The following is a 13,947-nucleotide window of genomic DNA, read 5'->3' as shown; positions in this document are numbered from 1 at the left end:
TTGTTAATGTGCTGGAACTGTCTGGAAACTTGCTGTGAACAGTCTAACAATTTCACTTTCAAAGCTGAGAAAATATTCAAGCAAAGGCAAAGATTATGCAAATTAATTACCACATAAATATTTTTTTAAACAATGTGCAGGATTTTTAAATGGTCCTTCTGGAAAACAGATATGAAATCAATTTTGGTTTGGGTTTGGTTTGATTTCAGTTGTGGTCCAGAATGTAAATTCTAATATAAGACAATATATCATGAAAGTGCAAACAGGTCTGCAGTAGCCCACAGTACACACAGACTATACACAGATTTATTGTTCTTAATTCAGCCTTCTTTGCTCTTCTCTTGGCACAAAAGGTGACTAAAATACATTTTTTCCTCTGGTTAATGAAAGGAGTATTCCATTGACTCACCCGCTTAAACTCAAACATATGTATATGTACTGGCAGAATTGGGAAGTAATCACCTTAGGACTGGGTTGAGTGTAAAGCTTGAAATCTAACAAGATTAGGTAGCTTTGGATCAGGCTGAGAAAGAGATATTTTATTTGATGTATCTTTGCTCATGTTATTCAGTTCATCAGCGGTCACCTGAAACTTTATGAGCCTTACCTTTGCTGTTATTCCTTCCATCTTTTGCATATCTTTTTCCTTTTTTTTCTCCAAGGACGCTAGAATTTTGTCACTCTCTGGATCACTTTGGAATTCACAAAATTCTGGCCAAAATTTAAACAGAAGAGCAAAAATACTCATCTGCGCAGGAAGAAAATAAAGTCAATCTTGACCGCATTAAGGAAACAGTTGACTGTAAAATGAAATGCAGAATGAGATAACTATTTTTTTTGAACACACAGCCTTGTTCCTCCCACGTACTCTGTCCTGACATTTCAGCCCAGCTTTGCTCGGCACATGCTTTTCATCAGTGTGTTTATTACTGGTGAGAAATCTTCCTAAAACACAGTTAAAAGACATTTCTTTTTTTACATTTCCCTAAACAATTGTTTGCATTAATGAAAACATCCATCACTTTTTACAAGTATTCTTGATAAAATATACACCAGTAGAATTGCTTTTGCACCACTGTTCTGCTCAAGTATTTCAAATATTCAGTTCATTAGGGAGAGGGCTTTTTTTCCTTTCCTTAAGAGAAAGGAAATACTTTTTTGCCTCTGGAAAGGCTCTTAAACCACATTACAGATCTATGAGCAAATCTTGGATAATTTTTAAATTATATAATCTCTCACAGGGTCATTTTTGAACTAGAATAAGAAAAACAATTTTAGAAAAGCAAACAGAGGGGCTCAGTGAATTCTGTTGCTGCACGTACTAAGGCTCACATTTTTCAATTTATTTAGATGTTTAATTTGCATTGAGAAACTTGGCTTCAAAGCAGCCAAGCATGCTCACTGCTTCTGGCTCAAAAGGCTTGAAAGTGACATGTAAGCCACTGTCGGGTTCCAGTCACAGCTTTTTGGCCTAGTTCTTCCTTTGGTTTTGTGCCAGATTTCTGGAGTTCACTGGGTTTTACACAGGCTGAAATGAGACTTCTCTTTCTCTTAGGACCTATATGAACCATTTTCTATGACAAATCATTCATCTCTTGTCATCCACTTTATGGACTCACAGTTGATGTCTAAAGGTGTCAGTGGGAATTTTATAGGAAAAGAACAACAACTACTTTTCTTGGACTTAGAAGATAAGACAAGGCAGTATCAAGGGATAAGAAAATAGTAAGTCTGTAGTAAAGTTCCAAAATTGCTATTCAACCTGATTAATAGAAAGATCAGAGAGAAAATTTTCTACAGCCATTTAATACACACTTTCTGTAATAAAGGAGGGAAAGACATTCAGCAAGTTAAGCTGTCTTTGTGCTTGACTCACATCTGCATTTTTCATAAAACTTGAAAATCACGGACTTTCTAACTACAAATTACTTCTGTGAAATTAACCAAGTGGTAAAGAACATGCAATTAAGAACATAGACAGAATTCATTTCTACTGCCAGAATTTGTAACACAGACCTGGATAACACCTTTCCAGGATCAGCTAGCTGTCAGAGATTTTCTTTATTGAGCAGGATAAATCTGAAGACCTTACAGTCACTGAAATATATGACTGTAGCTTTCTCCTTCAAGCCCAAGCTTGTGTGTGGAGTCCTAACTGTCACATAAGCAATGAAGACTGTTCTTAAAATCAGGCAGTCAGTCTCTGGCCAGACCTATCACTCAGCTTCTTACCTGTGCCTCTCTAAAAATGTAAGGTCCTAGTTCTTTCCTGTGCTCCACAATCTTCTTTGCTTGTTCAGGTGGGATGTCAATCTGCAAAGCTGGGGGTATGGCAGAATTAATAAAGCAGTCAATAATAGCTGTGATCTTTCTCTGAACTATTGCATCATCACAATGAGAATGGCACAAGTCCTGAAAGATAAAAAATACCATTTTCAGTCAATGGAGAGAGACACAGGCAAGAACTTTTACAGGGCACCAGTCATCAAAGAGCAACAGTCAAAAAAAAAAAATTATACAATAAATTCTTTCAGTATGCAAGGCAAAATTCTTTTGGTAAATGTGCATGGTCAAAACCATACTTCAGATATGCATGAGGCTTCTGGTTTGCAAATGCAGATACATAGCAATCATTGATTTTAGGTGATAATTTCTGCCTGCATGTTTGGACATAACAGCTTAGATTTTAAATGCATTACTGGCAAATAGAATTTCTGAAAAGAGAAACACATCTACAAGTGTGAAAGGCACTGATTTTCACAATGAGCCTGCTATGACTTGCATAGCCATGGCAAATAAAAGATAAAGAAACGCTCCAACAAAAGAGGGAAAATATTTAGAGGGTACTAGATATTCTAACTAGGAGTGTTGTCACAAGAGAGGACACTGTCAGCTACCAGTACAATCTTCCATTTATTGAAATCTTCTCCTTTCACCATTCATTAAGATCTTCTAGTTTCCCAAAACCTCAGGGTTTGAAATAACTCTGTACACTACAGAATACAAAACAAACAAAACAAACCTGAACTTACAGGTTTGTCAAAGGAACACTGGGGTTTTCTATTTTTTTAATGTGATCCTATTGTTCTTGTAAAACCTGTTATTGCTGCGTTTTGACACCCTGACGATGCCACCGTTGGACTTTGACATGAAGGAAAAATAATTCAAAGAATGTCCTTCCAACACTTTGAAACATGAACTTTCCCTTTATCTGTATATTTCAAGGAATTAACATGACACTAGAAGACTATCACATATATCTTAGAGACACAATGACCACTCAAGAGTTGTCAGGAAGAGAGCTCTTTAAATTAAGAATCTGATTTTAGTTTTGGTATAGAAGGCCACATATTTACTTTGCAAAGAAATTAAAACCATGACTTTTAAACAGAAATGTGGTATGTGAAAGAGATGGCTTGCTTTGTTATGAATATTTTTAGTTTTGGGAAGGAAAAAAAAAAGAATAATAACAACTATAATAAAGAAAGTAAGGCAATGCAAAAACAAATATATCGTTACTATATATATAACGGCCTTCTTTGCTCATCTAGCACAGAAGGCAGTGAGCTGTAGTATGAGGGAAGACAAACAAGCCATATGATATGAAGAGAGTTGAGACTGAGCATAGATAACCAGATGGAAATGATGCACAGAGTTATGTTTCTTCATATTTGTTTAAAAAAAAAAAAATCTTGGTTTTGGATTGTCCCAAGATGTGCCTCCAGCCTGATGGGTTATGGGAGCAATGCAGACACTGACAGCTAAAGGGAGTTCTGTCTAAACTGATGGTATGATAGGGCTCAGACAATACAAGTATGCACTGTGCAAAGTGCTGCCCATGCCTTTGGCAATATTCCTGCAGCTCAGCCTGACCCACAACACTCCTACTACTCCAGCCCTTTGCTTCTACAAAGAGCATCAACTGCCAACCATGACATTGCATGCATGGAGAAATCTGGTCAGATTCTACTTTTTCTGGATAACAAGACAAAATTAACATAAATGCAGGAAAGGGGGTGGAACAAAAAACAATGAAGGCTTTCTTCAGAGAGCAGTTCTACAAAGAAAAGAATTAAGAGCACGCTCCACATTAATTTGCAGAAAGTTTCCATGTCCTCCACAATGTAGCAATGAAGAGTCACAAGAATCAACAAAATTTCAAATATCTAGAAAAGGATTTGTGTCATGGAACACCAGGTACCTTCATGTCAGAGTTTTAATCTAAGGTAATCACTCTGTAACCATGAGAGAGACAGCAGCACCCCCAGAGAGCATTTCAGCCAGTGATCCCTTGCCTGGAGATCAGAACCTTTGTGGGGAAGAGAGATTGTCCCCTGGAAAGAGGAGGAGCTTCACCTTCTAATGCAGACATCGAATTCAAATTCATAAACAGTGAAAGTACACCCACATGCCTGCAGCAGATCTCCAAGGGCTACTGCAACAGCAACTGTGTTTACAGTCCAGTTTCTGAGCACGTTAGCTAATCTCATGCTCCCTGCCTGCCATGTGCACATAGGCTATGTTCAGGAGCCCAGAAGAGGTTCTGCACTCTGGTAGCACTTTTGCATCAGGAATATCCCAGAGGCAAAAGGAATGAGGAATACATGAAAGATCTGTGGTGACCCTGCATTCAGTCCAGGATATTCCTAGGAGGCTGCAGTATGTCAAAGTTTCACTCCAGACATTTTCTATTGTATTTCAACCCACACAAGCAATTTCACAAAACGACATATATATGGGAGGGATGTAATCCCTGCTGACCTTTCTCATCACATTTCACTTTGGTCCCAAGCTCAGCTCAAGTCAAATTTGATTCTGCAAAGTGCAAGGGAGCTGTGGTCTGCATTGTACATATAGGGTTTTTTGATACCATCTTTATATCTGTAAATTTGATTGAATTTTAAAGTTATCTCTCATTTTTGAGAAATTACCAAATTCAGATTGCAGCTAAAAGGACAGAATGAACATTTTAATGCTTGCACATTTCTACTGCTCAACAGATGTATACCAAACTCTGGGCATTAGCAAGATAGCAGTGTTCCTTTAGAGACTCAGAAGAATATTATGGTTTGAAGAAGCATAAAGAAATACAGGGATAATGCTTTTGAGTCAAGAATAGCTACCCTTAAGAAGTGAGGATTTTCACTGATGAAAAAAAATAGTTTAAACAATGAAAGAGGCTTTACTATGAACAACAGAATGCCTATAGATATTTTTGTTAAAATTCTCCTAATGTGCATGAATGGATGCATTTGCTGACAAATCGAATGCTATTCCCTTTGCTCTGTTTTACCACCCTACCTTATACTTTTGCACCTCTTGCCAAAAGAGCACTCCATTCCCCAGGAGGTCTCCCTTCTGTGCCACAAAGCGTTGAAACAGATTTGCTGTCACTGGATCCAAGAGCGCCTTGCGGAAAGCAATTATTTCACTAGATGAAGAAACACTCTTATTGTCCACATGCTGTCAAAAGAAAAAATAGATGCACCAAATAAACTTTGTTTCAAAAAGCAATAACAAAGGCATTAGTTAGTGTAAACTGTCTGATTCTTATCTTTGCACTGACCCTAACTTTCAGTAGTTTATGAGTTTATGACATGGATACAATAAAATGTGGCAAGGTTTCATTTCTTCCTTTCCATTTTTTTTTTTTTTATGTTTGGTTTGGGGAACATTTCTTGGAAGATATGATGGAGAGGAAATGACTGACAATGATTTAGACCATATGACTGCATACTACAAAGTATAGAAACAGCTCTTGTTATTGATTATGGTAATGGGCTACTTTTCTAGAGAACAGTTTGAGTTTTATGCAAACAAACAACAAAGGAAAAGGAACACACAAACCACATAGCTTAAAGTTGTAAAATGCTTTTGACAGGGATCTCACCAACAAAATGAGGTTTGAAATGTGTTGCTATGATCACCCACAGAAGCCAGAGACTTTGCTCTCCATGAAATAAAGCTACCAATAGTAAAATAGAATTTAAAGTCATTGAGACATTTTGGAAATCCTCATGCTGCCAAGCACAGAACAGTAGGCAGCCAGGAAAGGGTGGGGAAAGAAAGATGGCTTATGCAGGGACAGTTTGTTTGAACTGAAGTTCATGCTGGCCTGCCTTCCTGAACAAACAGTTCTTGTGCTGTTGCTGAACAGCAAGCCAAACAACTTTTGTTATCAGATGGATGAATGAAAACCATCTTCTAAAAGTGGTTTAAAACTCTTCAAGTCCTGGAAGGGTGGAGTGCTGTTCAGTGGTGAGCATCGGTCAGAAACATTTTTAGTTGTTGCCAACAGTCCTGGAAATCTAAGCTGATCCTAAGCTGAAAGGGTTTCTGCAACTTATCTTAAAACCAGGGGTTATGCTCAGTCCTGTCACAGAGCCTGCCAGGGGTAACAGCCTGCCCTGGCAAATAGGGTGGTGCTGTCCAGAGGGTCCTTTGGTGAAAATAAAGTCAGCTCAATTTAGGCAGTAAGGTTGGATTTTCCAAGCCCTTCTCCACTTCTCCAAACATGTTCTATTCCCTGTGACCAGAATTTAGGGAACTTTTGATAAAAATTATTTCTAGGGCATATTCATGAAGGGAAGAACAAAATGTTGCTTCCATCCTTATAGCAGTATGTAAACACGACTTATTTTATGGGTCAACAACCTTGAAGCAGAACATGGAGAACAATCATCTCCCTGACAAACAGGCAAAGGGAAAACTCACTTAACAGAACCCACATGCACTTTGGATCCCTTTTGTGCTGATGGTTTGCATGGATAATTGGTGACCAGGTCTCTAGTTTGATTTCAACAGACAATAAAAGTTCAACTGAACAAATGTACACAACTTGTATGTTGGCAATCACAAAAAGTTCACTGCTCTTCAAGAGGAAAAAAACTTGCAAACATCTGATGAAATCTATTATTACAAAGGTTTAAAAAGTTTAAATTTGATATTATCTCAGTGCTGTGAGATTAAAATACAGTTCTAAATGAAATAGATACTGTGAGATATGATTAAACCTGCCCACTCTGCTGCATATTTCACATTCCCTTTTGTGTCTGCACGTAATCCACTTGCAATAATAAATAAACTACCAGATGCTGGAATGAACAGCTTGTCCAAATAAGTCCACTGCATGCAAAACACAGATAAATGTGAATTAAAGGTACAATATTAGTTTAAGGAGTGTTAATAGTGTTCCAAAGCCCAGGACAAGAGACCTTTATTTTCAAGTATGACCTCTCCAGACAGAAAGGGAGAGAGATTTACCATGAACATCCAGCAGGGAACTAAATTCAGGAGTAATGTGAGTAATCAGTCTACTGTAACCAGTACAGTCATGATTGCTTTTAACAGCATTACATTTGGGCCTCACACTGTCAACAGGGAAATTGTGAAAAATGTGCAAGGGTCAAATGAAAAAGACTGTGAAACTGCAGACACAAGAGACATAGCAAATTTCACTCGCCTTCCACATCCTGGTTGTCTTTTGCTGGTCTTTGTGTGAAAGATCTTCAGTTATATCCCTCATCTATAGCTGAACAAAATATTATTATTCTATTTTTTAAATATTCTCTTTTTTTTGGTTAGCCTTTTAATGATTAAGACCCCAGTGGTAGAACAGTTTATATGTCTTCTTATGGATTTTATGTCTGAAACTTGTTCTGGACCTGCACAGAATGCCATCCCTTCTTCAGCTATAAATGAACACCTGATCATTAAGACTGGGGAATTAGAGAAGACAAGAAGCAATACCAGTCAAACTGTGCACTCCACTGGTGGTGGAGTTTGCTTCACCCATAATGTTCTAAGGGACCAATTATGTGAGGAATAAATTTTGGGTTTGATTTTGTTTTAGTATGAAATATTTTTAGTTCCTTTGTACAGCTGTATCATAAATACAGACTTGATCCTGCAACTTCTTTGTAGCTGAATTACACCTCAAACAAAGGGCAGGTTTCCTGAATAAGGACTTCATAGCATGCCCACACTGTTTTGTCACTGTGAAATATGAAGCCAGTGGAAAATGTCATCTGGTTTCACTTCTTCTAAAATACTTTCTTCAAAGAATCTTTTCATCCTCTGAATTTTCAATAAGAAAAAGAAAAAAGCAATTGGACATAAATGGAGTTAGGAATAGACTAAAAGCTCATTAGAACTATGTATTTCCTGTAAACTGTTTATTTGAGTTGAACACAGCATTTTCTAAACTACCTGGGCTAATCTCCCTGCCAACACAGTGCAGCAGGTGCAAAAAGAGGCATGAACTAGCTTCCAGACCTGGAAGCAGCTTAGCCTTATTGGTCTTCTGCCAGGGCTTGTAAAGGAGGCAAAGTTCAGCTAAAAAAAGGCAGAGGGTTAGGATTTTTTTAAATTTAATTAACATAATCAATGTTAAAATTATAATTTCAAGCAATGCAGTTGCATATGTGTCTGCTTGGTCGAACTTTGAAGTTTCCCTCTCTATGACATTCACATGTCAGAGCTGTTATGGAAGTGCAAAACACCAAGTCTTTGCCTCTGCCCACCAGCAGGATGATCCCTTTATGTGGATCACAGCCACAGAGGCATTCATAAAAGGCAGATGTTAGCTCTGCCCATTCCTCAGTCTTCCTAATGAACCAGCAGGAGTGAAAGGCTCCTCACTCCCAGCTTTTTGGCAGCTTTCTGAAGTAACCAATTGGAGCAAGGCTTGTAGCAGTTAACCTCCCCACTCAGAAGAATTTCACAAGTCCTGAAGTCGATTCTGCAAGCATTGCAGCTCCAGATGGGAGAATATGGACAGCATAAGTGAAAGAATTACGGCATGGGAAGCTCACTCATTTGCTTGTGTCTTGGTCCCCTTGGGAACATTCTTTACACAAAGCAGTATTTCTTCAGTGTGCAACTGTATGGCTAAAGCAAAATGGCATAGGGAGAGTGTAGCAGTGCAGCAAAAATTAGGTCCCTCTCCTGGCAGGCTGGATGGCAGCAGAGTTAACACCAGCTCCTTCAGATTTGGTATCTAACAATAATACTGTCAGCTAAACTAAGCCTTCAGATGAACTGCCTTCACACTTACCAAGATAAATGTTTCAACCTGTACATGCTACAGCATCTCTTTCAATGTAAACTAAAAGTAAATTGTGGGCTGCTTTTCCTCTGAACCTTTCTACCCCAATGGTAAATTATGAGCCAAACAAAAAACAATGTCTGTATGTGTTGCTGTTGTTAAAAAATTACCTTTGCTTCTTCCTCTGCCCCACGTTGTTCTTCTGCCAGAAACAATGGCAGCCATTGTTTTTCTAATCTCTTCTGGACACATTGCTGAACTTGTAGCAGAGCCTCTGCCGAAAGCTGATCATGAAGGCTTTGTCTCCTTCCTCCACCTGAATGCATTAGCTAAGCAATCCAAATACAATAACACATGACATAAACGTTTGTGTATACCAAAAGTCCTTTATCTCTCTACATCCTTGATTTAGCAAAGCATGAGCTTAACTGTAAGCAAAGCACTTAATGCATGCTTACCCAAGGCTCACATGTACTTTTCACAAAAGGGAACAGATTACATTTGTCCCTACCTATAATAGGATACAGACTGTGGTGAATAATACCCCAGCTTGACAAGTGAATTGCCTAAGCATCAAGATATATCAGAGCACCACAGCTCAGACTTGCTGTCTGCGGCTTTACTGACATACTAAAATAGAAAACTGGAACAAGTCACTGTGCCTGAAAGTCATTTTTACACTTTCTGAGCTGTCTTGTGCAGGCTTTGACTGTGGCCTAGATCACAGTTCAGGAGAGATGTTCTGTAAGAGGTAGGGAGGAAAAGCCTGAACAGGAAGAAAGGGACCTATACAACCATAATAGAACCATACTTGTGGCCAAAAATATAGGCAAGATTTGAGGAGATAGCTTGGAGAAAAGCTGGAGCAGACCCACTTGTGGATTTTTATCTCAGTCACAGTCACAGTGACTGTTCTTTATGAATGGCTCTGTGACTGCTACCTCTTCTTGTTGTTCTCTGGTAGCTGGGCTGTTGGGTCCAAAGAAGTACTCATTGTTTAAGTACTTGGTTTTAATGTCTTTCAATTTTTCATCACTTTTTTCTTTATCCTTTTGGAGCATCTTTCTGAACTCTTCAATATCTAGCCAGCAGATGAGATCCATGCTACAAACAAATTTAAACAGAATGTTATTTCAATATTGAGTTACTTTCATCAACATTCTAGGGAGTTATTAGCTTAACCACAACTATACCATACCGAAGTATTCAGGACCTAAATACCAGGTCAGATTGGGCTGAAATTTTATGTCATTTTTTCTCTGCTAGTACCATCTGCTGAGACCATGGCACTTGCTGAACAGGCAGAGCAAACTTTTATCTTAGAGATCTCACTTAGGGTCCCATCTGGGGGTACCCTGAAAGGAGTAATCTCCTCAATATGCCATTGCTAAATCCAGCAGGGACTGTGGACCAGAACCATTGTGCAGAGCTCACAGAGAGAATGAAGAGTGAAGCAGATGAGAATTTGAATCAGTACTGAGGCTGCGAGCCCCTGAGAGATGACACCTCCTGCTCTGCCTCCTTGTTATATTGCCTGAGAAAGGAGCAGGGATGACAGCTGGGAACATCAGCCCAAGAAATCACCCCCTTCCTGCCCCGTGTGAAGTGCTAGAGTTTAAGTCAGTCTGCAGCTGAGCAGATAAAAACAATTAATGGCAAAATTTGTTTCTAGGGCTTTTTGTGGGCTGCTTTCTCATAAGTTACCAATTCTATTACTTATTTAATTGGTGACAAATCATTTCAATGATGCAGTTCTCAATCTATATATTGTTCATAATGTTTGAGTGTACACTATAAATTTAAATTTGTTTTCATAGAATCACAGAATGGTTTCATTCTCTAAACCAGACAACAGAATAAATGACATATCTACAATTTCGGTTTAATTTATCTGACTGTTTTCTGACAGTATCTTATTAACTGAAGTTATATGAACATTTTAGTGAGTACATTCATTGTATCTGCAGCAGGAAAAATGAAACATTGAATTCAGACAAATCTGTTTCAGTTTTCCATTTGGTTAATAACTGGCTTTTTCAAAACATTATTCTATGAGTAAAATGTTCAAAAGCATCTGACTGATTTAAGAACAGATGTTCTCCTTTCAAAAGTCTTTTGAGACCCTTACTGAACCCTAAGTTCTATTGAGACTGAAATTCATTTGCTAGTTCATCACAACATGACTAAGTTCACCCAAATGCAAGTGATCCAAATTACTGTGGTTTATGGTGTAACTCCTTGGCATCTACCTATGAAAACTGACCAAATATGTGCATCTTTTTAAAAAGTAAAATATATAATCTTCAAGTGTGTTAGATAAACTGTTTAGTGGTGGCTTATCCTGGCATAGTGGATCAGGAGCACATCCACAGTCAATTAGCCTGGCGGGACTAACAAGTGGTAATTCACTAACCCGAAGTAACACAAACTGTCCTGCAATTGTGTGAATATATCCTATACATTTTAAAAAGTATTAATTAATGGAGCTTTGCTTAGTTTCTTACCAGAATTTGTGTACAGGCACTCAGCAGCCTGTGCTTCCTGAAACTTGGATCACTTACATTTGGACATTATCAGAACCATAAGTTTTGATGAAAAGGCAAATGACGTGTTCATTGGTTTTTTCTGACATTTTCCAGACTGCATTAGTTCTAGGATCCCTTCAGCTTACAGTACCATTAAGCACCTTTATTGTAGCATGCCAGCTGGACTCCAGAGTAACTAGTCTGGACCCAGCCCTAAAACACTGTTGTGAGACTTTTTCAAATGTTTTTCTTCATTATGAAGGTTTATTAAAAAAAAAAAAAAAGGCTCCATAAATTAAACATTTCTCTGCCTGGTTCTACCACTTAAAATTAGACTTGTCTGTGATGAACAAAGCAGGAAATACCAGAGACAATTCAGCATACCTGTCCATGACCTGTTATCTGCTGATTCCTACCATTTCCTCAATGAACTAGAGAGGAACTCAAGACTAGTGGTCTCTGAACCGCAGTATGTGAAGGGGGTGTCCATTTGTTGAGGGGCAGCAAGAAAATATTAAAACTTTAGTAGCACATGTATATAATGTATAAAAAATTATATATATATACATACACACTAGGGTTCCACACTCAAAAAGTTTTTACTGATGAGATGCATGAGCAAGAAGTTTGGACACCACTGCTCTAGACAACTAACTCAGAAGTCACCTGACTATAGGCAGCTAGACCATAAGAATTTCCATCTGAACTCATTATCTGCAGTTCTTTTGTAGTCAGTAATCTTAGGAATGATCCATCCAAACTGGTTTTAGATTTTACCTTCAGAATTAGGAATATTGAGTCAGAAGTGTATATTTTTGTCTCTCTGACTGCAAAGAGAACCTATGTGATAAGCAGAAGTGATGACATTGAATCTGGGCCAGAGGAGTTTTGTGCCAGATGCCCCTTTCTGGGCAGTTTTGAAAAAGCTGACTAATATCCAATGTAAAGCTATAGCAGTGCTTGACTAGAAACAACAGTCAATACGCAAAGCATCAACTCATGGGAAGCCCGACTAAAGGAAGGAAGCAACAATTTAAAGACAAAAGAAAGAGTATCAGCTTCTGTTCAGATCTTACTTTTAAAACAAACAGACTCACCTTTTCAAAGACCCTGCCTAATATTGCATCTGCTACAAGCTAGTACTTAAATCTGCTCAGCAGACACAAAACTGTGGTTGCTGTCACACTGTGACAATAACATGCCTGTTTTCTATTTGTACATTTTTATAATAACCAGCTTTAATTTTTAAAATGTACTAAATTGAATCTGTACTAAAAAAGAGAAAATTTTACTCATTATAGGCTAATTGTTCTACTCATGGGTTTGCCACTAATCAAAGCAGAAACTGAAAACAGAACTGTAATACAAATATGTTTTGACAGGAGAATTTTTACCCCAAACATGTTAAGACAATTCAGTTGTCTGAACAATGTGTCTGTGTGCTTCATAAATATGCAAAAACATTTTTTAAAAGACTAAAATCTGTCAACATTCAGATAGCCAAGATCATTAGCACATATTTCTTCTGAACTTAGAAACAGGTAAAATAACAATAATGAAGAAACATACCTAGCAGAATGCTTATCAAGAAAAGCCTGGAATTGTTCTAACTTCTCTTTGTCATGGATCAGGTCAGACAGATTAGGACCTGCCAATTCTTTGGGAACTTGATGCAAGTGCTGATCTTCTTTGAGAGCCCCCGTGTCAGCAACAGTATTCTGAGGGGAGAAATTATTTTGCTTGCATAACTGTTTTTTTCACCTCTGCATTTTGCTCAGTCTAATAATCCTTGCATTAGATAACCTATCTCTGTAAAATAGCTTTCTAATCACTAAGAAAATAAATTGAGTTAAGGCTCCAGCTCCTAGCAAGCTTTACTTTTATGTTTGCTTTAAACATATCAGTGTCTGCAGGTTCCATAATCAAATAATCCCATATATACCTGTAATTCCCTTGAAATGGAGTCATTTACTCAGGAGTAGAGGCCCAAAACACATTCCACAGACTTTAGGTCTGATGTTGATGGAACTGACAGAAGACCTGTGTATCTAATTAATACAATGGCTGTCAATCAGTCCCCAAAATGAATGGTAGAAATCAGACTATTTGCTTCTCCAAACTAGCATCTGATCAGCTTTTCATTGCTGATACTCAAAGTGTGAACCCTCTCCGTCAGAGAAAGGGTTTGTTTTTGTTAGTAGGTACTTGTCTTACCTCATCCTTCTCGGAACTCACTTGATGCAAAGCTTGGAGCTCTCTAAAGTACACGGAGTCCAGCTGTTGAGTTTCTTCCACCAACTCCACCTAATAAAAATAATATCTTGTATCACCCCTACAGTACACATTATAGAAAGATGGAGAACTACATGGGCATTT

The 13,947-nt window shown here is 38.0% G+C and overlaps 1 protein-coding gene across 1 annotated transcript in view; it reads right to left on the bottom strand.

Moving 5' to 3' along the window:
• Nucleotides 1–13,947, bottom strand: part of RGS22 (regulator of G protein signaling 22) — a 60,088-nt gene that overhangs the window by 7,772 nt on the left and 38,369 nt on the right. Inside the window, exons 17-23 of the mRNA XM_058814395.1 lie at nt 13,786–13,875; nt 13,141–13,289; nt 9,988–10,150; nt 9,217–9,375; nt 5,302–5,463; nt 2,233–2,412; nt 608–748 (exon numbers count right to left, since the gene is read on the bottom strand). Of these exons, the coding sequence (XP_058670378.1) occupies nt 608–748; nt 2,233–2,412; nt 5,302–5,463; nt 9,217–9,375; nt 9,988–10,150; nt 13,141–13,289; nt 13,786–13,875 (1,044 nt within the window). The remainder of the gene's footprint in view (nt 1–607; nt 749–2,232; nt 2,413–5,301; nt 5,464–9,216; nt 9,376–9,987; nt 10,151–13,140; nt 13,290–13,785; nt 13,876–13,947) is intronic.

This window comes from Ammospiza caudacuta, chromosome 1 (assembly GCF_027887145.1).
Source record: "Ammospiza caudacuta isolate bAmmCau1 chromosome 1, bAmmCau1.pri, whole genome shotgun sequence".
NCBI lineage: Eukaryota > Metazoa > Chordata > Aves > Passeriformes > Passerellidae > Ammospiza > Ammospiza caudacuta.
The sequence above is the reverse complement of the archived record's forward strand: the minus strand, read 5'-3'. Positions and strand labels throughout refer to the sequence as shown.